This window comes from Chiloscyllium punctatum, chromosome 39 (genome assembly GCF_047496795.1).
Source record: "Chiloscyllium punctatum isolate Juve2018m chromosome 39, sChiPun1.3, whole genome shotgun sequence".
Classification (NCBI taxonomy): domain Eukaryota; kingdom Metazoa; phylum Chordata; class Chondrichthyes; order Orectolobiformes; family Hemiscylliidae; genus Chiloscyllium; species Chiloscyllium punctatum.
Window position 1 is genome coordinate 10,621,365 of NC_092777.1, and position 9,270 is coordinate 10,630,634.

Here is a 9,270-nt window from a genome sequence, read left to right on the forward strand (position 1 = left end):
CTGGAATCTAATCGAGGCGTTCGGGGTGGTTTATATACAGAATAACAGATACCCGGGAGGGAGTTACAGACTGGAATCTAATTGAGGGGTTCGGTGTGGTTTATATACAGAATAACAGATACCGGGGAGGGAGTTAGAGACTGGAATCTAATCGAGGGGTACGGTGTGGTTTATATACAGAATAACAGATACCCGGGAGGGAGTTACACACTGGAATCTAATCGAGGGGTTCGGGGTGTTTTACATAGAGAATAACAGATACCGGGGAGGGAGTTAGAGACTGGAATCTAATCGAGGGGTTCGGGGTGGTTTGTATACAGAATAACAGATACCTGGGTGTGAGTTGCAGACTGGAATCTAATCTAGGGGTTTAGGGTGGTTTATATCCAGAATAATAGATACCAGGGAGGGTGTTACAGGCGTTAATTGAATCGAGGGGTTCATGGTGGTTTATATACAGAATAACATATATCTGGGTGTGAGTTACAGACTGGAATCGAATCGAGTGGTTTGGGGTGGTTTATGTACAGAATAACAGATACCTGGGTGTGAGTTACAGTGAGGAATCTAATCGAGGGGTTCAGGGTGGTTTATATACAGAATAACTTCCCCGGGAGGGAGTTACTGACTGGAATCTAATCGAGGTGTTCAGGGTGGATTATGTACAGAATAACAGATACACGGGAGGGAATTACAGACTGGAATCTAATCGAGGGGTTCGGGGTGGTTTATATACAGAATAACAGATACCTGGGTGTGAGTTAGAGACTGGAATCTAATCGAGGGTTTTGGGGCTGTTTATATACAGAATAACAGATACCCGGGAGGGAGTTACAGACTGGAATCTTATCGAGGCGTTCAGGGTGGTTTATATACAGAATAACAGATACCCGGGAGGGAGTTACAGACTGGAATCTAATCGAGGGGTTCAGGGTGGATTATATACAGAATAACAGATACACGGGAGGGAGTTACTGACTGGAATCAAATCGAGGGTTTCGGGGTGGTTTATATACAGAATAACAGATACCCGGGAGGGAGTTACAGACTGGAATCTAATCGAGGGATTCGGCGTGGTTTATATACAGAATAACAGATACCCTGGGAGGGAGTTACAGATTGGAATCTAATCGAGGGGTTCGGGGTGGTTTATATACAGAATAATAGATACCCTGCGCGGGAGTTACAGACTGGAATCTAATCGAGGGATTCGGGGTGATTTATATACAGAATAACAGATACCTGGGTGTGAGTTAGAGACTGGAATGTAATCGAGGGGTTCAGGGTTAATTATATACAGAATAACATATACCCGGGAGGGAGTTACTGACAGGAATCTAATCGAGGGGTTCGGGGTGGTTTATATACAGAATAACAGATACCAGGGAGGGAGTTACAGGCTGGAATCTAATCGAGGGGTTCGGAGTGGTTTATATACAGAATAACAGATACCCAGGAGGGAGTTAAAGACTGGAATCTAATCGAGGGTTTTGGGGCTGTTTATATACAGAATAACAGATACCCGGGAGGGAGTGACAGACTGGAATCTAATCGAGGGGTTCGGGATGGTTTATATACAGAATAACAGATACCTGGGTGTGAGTTAGAGACTGGAATGTAATCGAGGGGTTCAGGGTTAATTATATACAGAATAACATATACCCGGGAGGGAGTTACTGACTGGAGTCTAATCGAGGGGTTCGGGGTGGTTTATATACAGAATAACAGATTCTCAAGAGGGAGTTACAGACTGGAATCTATTCGAGGGGTTTAGGGTGGTTTATATACAGAATAACTTCCCCGGGAGGGAGTTACAGGCTGGAATCTAATCGAGGAGTTCGGGGTGGTGTATATGCAGAATATCAGAAACCCCAGGAGGGAGTCACAGACTGGAATCTAATCAAGTGGTTCGGGGTGGTTTATATACAGAATAACAGATACCCTGGGAGGGAGTTACAGACTGGAATCTAATCGAGGGGTTCGGGGTGGTTTATATACAGAATAACAGATACCCTGGGCGGGAAATACAGACTGGAATCTAATCGAGGGGTTCGGGGTGGTTTATATACAGAATAACAGATACCCTGGGCGGGAGTTAATGACTGGAATCTAATCGAGGGGTTCGGGGTGGTTTAAATACAGAATAACAGATACCTGGGTGTGAGTTACAGTGAGGAATCTAATCGAGGGGTTCAGGGTGGTTTATATACAGAATAACTTCCCCGGGAGGGAGTTGCAGGCTGGAATCTAATCGAGGGGTTCGGGGTGGTTTATATACAGAATAACAGATACCCTGGCCGGGAGTTACTGACTGGAATCTAATCGAGGGGTTCGGGGTGGTTTAAATACAGAATAACATCCCCGGGAGGGAGTTGCAGGCTGGAATCTAATCGAGGGGTTCAGGGTGGTTTATATACAGAATAACAGATACCCTGGGAGGGAGTTACAGACTGGAAGCTAATCGAGGGGTTCTGGGTGGTTTATATGCAGAATACCAGATACCCAGGAGGGAGTTCCAGACTGGAATCTAATCGAGGTATTCGGGGTGGTTTATGTACAGAATAACAGATACCCCGGGAGTGAGTTACAGACTGGAATCTCATCGAGGGGTTCGGCGTGGTTTATATACAGAATAACAGATACCCTGGGAGGGAGTTACAGACTGGAATCTAATCGAGGGATTCGGGGTGATTTATATACAGAATAACAGATACCTGGGTGTGAGTTAGAGACTGGAATGTAATCGAGGGGTTCAGGGTTAATTATATACAGAATAACATATACCCGGGAGGGAGTTACTGACTGGAGTCTAATCGAGGGGTTCGGGGTGGTTTATATACAGAATAACAGATTCTCAAGAGGGAGTTACAGACTGGAATCTATTCGAGGGGTTTAGGGTGGTTTATATACAGAATAACTTCCCCGGGAGGGAGTTGCAGGCTGAAATCTAATCGAGGGGTTCGGGGTGGTTTATATACAGAATAACAGATACCAGGGAGGGAGTTACAGGCTGGAATCTAATCGAGGGGTTCGGAGTGGTTTATATACAGAATAACAGATACCCAGGAGGGAGTGACAGACTGGAATCTAATCGAGGGGTTCGGGATGGTTTATATACAGAATAACAGATACCTGGGTGTGAGTTAGAGACTGGAATGTAATCGAGGGGTTCAGGGTTAATTATATACAGAATAACATATACCCGGGAGGGAGTTACTGACTGGAGTCTAATCGAGGGGTTCGGGGTGGTTTATATACAGAATAACAGATTCTCAAGAGGGAGTTACAGACTGGAATCTATTCGAGGGGTTTAGGGTGGTTTATATACAGAATAACTTCCCCGGGAGGGAGTTGCAGGCTGAAATCTAATCGAGGGGTTCAGGGTGGTTGTATGCAGAATAACTTCCCCGGGAGGGAGTTACAGGCTGGAATCTAATCGAGGAGTTCGGGGTGGTGTATATGCAGAATATCAGAAACCCCAGGAGGGAGTCACAGACTGGAATCTAATCAAGTGGTTCGGGGTGGTTTATATACAGAATAACAGATACCCTGGGAGGGAGTTACAGACTGGAATCTAATCGAGGGGTTCGGGGTGGTTTATATACAGAATAACAGATACCCTGGGCGGGAAATACAGACTGGAATCTAATCGAGGGGTTCGGGGTGGTTTATATACAGAATAACAGATACCCTGGGCGGGAGTTAATGACTGGAATCTAATCGAGGGGTTCGGGGTGGTTTAAATACAGAATAACAGATACCTGGGTGTGAGTTACAGTGAGGAATCTAATCGAGGGGTTCAGGGTGGTTTATATACAGAATAACTTCCCCGGGAGGGAGTTGCAGGCTGGAATCTAATCGAGGGGTTCGGGGTGGTTTATATACAGAATAACAGATACCCTGGCCGGGAGTTACTGACTGGAATCTAATCGAGGGGTTCGGGGTGGTTTAAATACAGAATAACATCCCCGGGAGGGAGTTGCAGGCTGGAATCTAATCGAGGGGTTCAGGGTGGTTTATATACAGAATAACAGATACCCTGGGAGGGAGTTACAGACTGGAAGCTAATCGAGGGGTTCTGGGTGGTTTATATGCAGAATACCAGATACCCAGGAGGGAGTTCCAGACTGGAATCTAATCGAGGTATTCGGGGTGGTTTATGTACAGAATAACAGATACCCCGGGAGTGAGTTACAGACTGGAATCTCATCGAGGGGTTCGGCGTGGTTTATATACAGAATAACAGATACCCTGGGAGGGAGTTACAGACTGGAATCTAATCGAGGGGTTCGGCGTGGTTTATATACAGAATAACAGATACCCTGCGCGGGAGTTACAGACTGGAATCTAATCGAGGGGTTCGGCGTGGTTTATATACAGAATAACAGATACCCTGCGCGGGAGTTACAGACTGGAATCTAATCGAGGGGTTCGGCGTGGTTTATATACAGAATAACAGATACCCTGCGCGGGAGTTACAGACTGGAATCTAATCGGGGGGTTCAGGGTGGTTTATATACAGAATAACTTCCCCGGGAGGGAGTTGCAGGCTGGAATCTAATCGAGGGGTTCAGGGTGGTTTACATACAGAATAACAGATTCTCAAGAGGGAGTTACAGACTGGAATCTAATCGAGGGGTTCGGGATGGTTTATATACAGAATAACAGATACCCTGGGAGGGAGTTACAGACTGGAATCTAATCGAGGGGTTCGGCATGGTTTATATACAGAATAACAGATACCCTGGGAGGGAGTTACAGACTGGAATCTAATCGAGGGGTTCGGCGTGGTTTATATACAGAATAACAGATACCCTGCGCGGGAGTTACAGACTGGAATCTAATCGAGGGGTTCGGCGTGGTTTATATACAGAATAACAGATACCCTGCGCGGGAGTTACAGACTGGAATCTAATCGGGAGGTTCAGGGTGGTTTATATACAGAATAACTTCCCCGGGAGGGAGTTGCTGGCTGGAATCTAATCGAGGGGTTCAGGGTGGTTTACATACAGAATAACAGATTCTCAAGAGGGAGTTACAGACTGGAATCTAATCGAGGGGTTCGGGATGGTTTATATACAGAATAACAGATACCTGGGTATGAGTTAGAGACTGGAATGTAATTGAGGGGTTCGGGGTGGTTTATATCCAGAATAATAGATACCAGGGCGGGAGTTACAGGCGTTCATTGAATCGAGGGGTTCAGGGTGGTTTTTTGACAGAATAACAGATACCTGGGTGTGAGTTGCAGACTGGAATCTAATCGAGGGGTTTAGGGTGGTTTATATACAGAATAACAGATACCTGGGTGTGAATGAGAGACTGGAATGTAATCGAGGGGTTCAGGGTGGTTTATGTACAGAATAACAGATACCCGGGAGGCAGTTACAGATTGGAATCGAATCGAGTGGTTTGGGGTGGTTTATGTACAGAATAACAGATACCTGGGTGTGAGTTACAGTGAGGAATCTAGACGAGGGGTTCAGGGTGGTTTATATACAGAATAACAGATACCCAGGAGGGGGTTACACACTGGAATCTAATCGAGCGGTTCAGGGTGGTTTATATACAGAATAACTTCCCCGGGAGGGAGTTGCAGGCTGGAATCTAATCGAGGGTTTTGGGGCTATTTATATACAGAATAACAGAGACCTGGGTGTGAGTTAATGACTGGAATCTAATTAAGGGTTCAGGGTGGTTTGTATACAGAATAACAGATACCCCGGGAGGGAATTCCTGACTGGAATCTAATCGAGGGGTTCAGGGTGGTTTATATACAGAATAACAGATACCCGGGAGGGAGTTCCTGACTGGAATCTAATCGAGGGGTTCGCGGTGGTTTATATACAGAATAACAGATACCCGGGAGGGAGTTACAGACTGGAATCTAATCGAGGGGTTCGGGGTGGTTTATACACAGAATAACAGATACCCAAGAGGGAATGACCGACTGGAATCTAATCGGGGGGTTCAGGGTGGTTAATATACAGAATAACAGATACCCAGGAGGGAGTTACAGACTGGAATCGAATCAAGGGGTTCGGGATGGTTTATATGCAGAATAACAGATACCCCAGGAGGGAGTTACAGACTGGAATGTAATCGAGGGGTTCGGGGTGGTTTGTATACAGAATAACAGATACCCGGGAGGGAGTTACAGACTGGAATCTAATCGAGAGGTTCGGGGAGGTTTATATACAGAATAACAGATACCCGGAAGGGAGTTACAGACTAGAATCCAATCAAGGGGTTCAGGGTGGTTTATATACAGAATAACAGATACCCGAGGAGGGAGTTACAGACTGGAATCTAATCGAGGGGTTCGGCGTGGTTTATGTACTGAATAACAGATGCATTGTTGTGAGTTACAGTGAGGAATCTGATCGAGGGGTTCAGGGTGGTTTATATACAGAATAACAGATACCCAGGAGGGATTTGCAGACTGGCATCAAATCGAGTGGTTCGGGGTGGTTTATATACAGAATAACAGATACCCGGGAGGGAGTTACAGACTGGAATCAAATCGAGGGGTTCGGGGCGGTTTATATACAGAATAACAGATACCCGGGAGGGGGTTACAGACTGGAATCTAATCGAGGGGTACAGTGTGGTTTATATACAGAATAACAGATACCCGGGAGGGAGTTACTGACTGGAATCTAATCGAGGGGTTCGGGGTGGTTTATATACAGAATAACAGATTCTCAAGAGGGAGTTACAGACTGGAATCTAATCGAGGGGTTCGGGGTGGTTTATATACAGAATAACAGATACCTGGGTGTGAATTAGAGACTGGAATGTAATCGAGGGGTTCAGGGTTAATTATATACAGAATAACATATACCCGGGAGGGAGTTACTGACTGGAATCTAATCGAGGGGTTCAGGGTGGTTTATATACAGAATAACCGATACCCGGGAGGGAGTTACTGACTGGAATCTAATCGAGGGGTTCGGGGTGGTTTAGATACAGAATAACAGATTCTCAAGAGGGAGTTACAGACTGGAATCTAATCGAGGGGTTCAGGGTGGTTAATATACAGAATAACAGATACCCGGGAGGGAGTTACAGACTGAAATTTAATCGAGGGGTTCGGGGTGGTTTATATACAGAATAACAGATACTCGGGAGGGGGTTACAGACTGGAATCTAATCGAGGGGTACAGTGTGGTTTCTATACAGAATAACAGATACCTGAGGGGGAGTTACAGACTGGAATCTAATCGAGGGGTTCGGGTTGGTTTATATACAGAATAACAGATACCCAGGAGGGAGTTACAGACTGGAATCTAATCAAGGGGTTCGGTGTGGTTTATATACAGAATAACAGATACCCCGGGAGGGAGTTACAGACTGGAATCTAATCGAGGGGTTCTGGGTGGTTTTCTACAGAATAACAGATACCCGGGAGGGAGTGCACAGACTGGAATCTAATCGAGGGTTTCAGGGTGGTTTATATACAGAATAACAGATACCCCGGGTGGGAGTTACAGACTGGAATCTAATCGAGGGGTTCAGGGTGGTTTATATACAGAATAATAGATACCAGGGAGGGAGTTACAGACTGGAATGTTATCGAGGGGTTCGGGGTGGTTTATGTACTGAATAACCTATACCCAGGAGGAGGGAGTTACAGACTGGAATCTAATCGAGGGGTTCGGGATGGGGTTTATATACTGAATAACAGATACCCGGGAGGGAGTTACAGACTGGAATCTAATCGAGGGGTTCAGGGTGGTTTATATACAGAATAACAGATACCCCGGGAGGGAGTTACAGACTGGAATCTAATCGAGGGGTTCAGGGTGGTTTATATACAGAATAATAGATACCAGGGAGGGAGTTACAGACTGGAATCTAATCGAGGGGTTCAGGGTGGTTTATGTACTGAATAACCTATACCCAGGAGGAGGGAGTTACAGACTGGAATCTAATCGAGGGGTTCAGGCTGGTTTATATACAGAATAACAGATACCCGGGAGGGAGTTACAGACTGGAATTTAACAGCGGAATGACGTTTGGTTGTGTCTGTAAGTTGTGAACGATTCGACATGAAGTTGTGGGTTTCTGTCACCTGAAGGTTTTGCCCTTTCATTTCTCTCTCGTTTCTTCCTTCTGTTGCCCGATATCACACTCTCCCCATCCAACTGTCGTCCTGGTGCAATCTCATTCTCTGTACCTTTCCTCCACACGTCCTTCATTCTGTCTCTCTCCACCCACCACTCTGTGGCTGTCTCTCTCCCTCCTCTTTGGCTGTCTCTTCACTTTCACTGTCTGTCACCCTCTCACACACTCGCTCTATGTCTTTTTCTCCATCTCGCTCTCTCTCTGTAACTCCCGCACACCCGCTCTGTGTATCACTCCACCCTGCCCCCGTCTCTGTATCTCACTCCCTCTGTAATACTGTTGGTCTCTTCCTTTCTGTCTCGCATTTCCCACCTCCCCCACTTTTACTCTCTGCCTCATCCTACTCCTTACCCCTACACCCTCAGCTCTACGGGGACCGGACATTACGCGTTGATATCGCAGAAGGGCGGAGACAGGAGCGAGGCGGCTTTGGCCGAGGAGGAGATCGAGGTGAGTCAGACAATTGTAGCTTCACAGAGACGGGGAACTGTGCACAGTGCTCCCGGCGTGGGTCTGACTGAGGGATACAGAGACGGGGAACTGTGTACGGTGCTCCCGGTGTGGGTCTGACTGAGGGATACAGAGACGGGGAACTGTGTACGGTGCTCCCGGTGTGGGTCTGACTGAGGGATACAGAGACGGGGAACTGTGTACGGTGCTCCCGGTGTGGGTCTGACTGAGGGACACAGAGACGGGGAACTGTGCACGGTGCTCCCGGTGTGGGTCTGACTGAGGGATACAGAGACGGGGAACTGTGCACGGTGCTCCCGGTGTGGGTCTGACTGAGGGACACAGAGACGGGGAACTGTGCACGGTGCTCCCGGTGTGGGTCTGACTGAGGGACACAGAGACGGGGAACTGTGTATGGTGCTCCCGGTGTGGGTCTGACTGAGGGACACAGAGACGGGGAACTGTGCACGGTGCTCCCGGTGTGGGTCTGACTGAGGGAACATGGTCTGTGGTTTACAATGTGATCTGTAATGGGTTATGTTGTCTATGTGCAGATGGGAGTATTGGAATTTTTAGTTGGTCCCTCGTGTTTGGTCATGCCAAATATTGTTCAACATTTGGAATGTGCAAGGAACCAGTCTTGAAGTGTCATTCCAGAGGGATTGTCATCGTCAATCCCCTTTCCCGGAGTGT

General features: G+C 46.8%; 1 protein-coding gene across 1 annotated transcript in view; it reads left to right on the plus strand.

Annotated features, from left to right (window-relative positions):
* Positions 1-8,658, plus strand: part of LOC140464210 (eukaryotic translation initiation factor 4H-like) — a 34,476-nt gene extending 25,818 nt beyond the window's left edge. Inside the window, exon 4 of the mRNA XM_072559062.1 lies at positions 8,493-8,658. Within this exon, the coding sequence (XP_072415163.1) occupies positions 8,493-8,648 (156 nt within the window). The 3' untranslated portion in view covers positions 8,649-8,658. The remainder of the gene's footprint in view (positions 1-8,492) is intronic.
* The last annotated feature ends 612 nt before the right edge of the window (positions 8,659-9,270 follow it).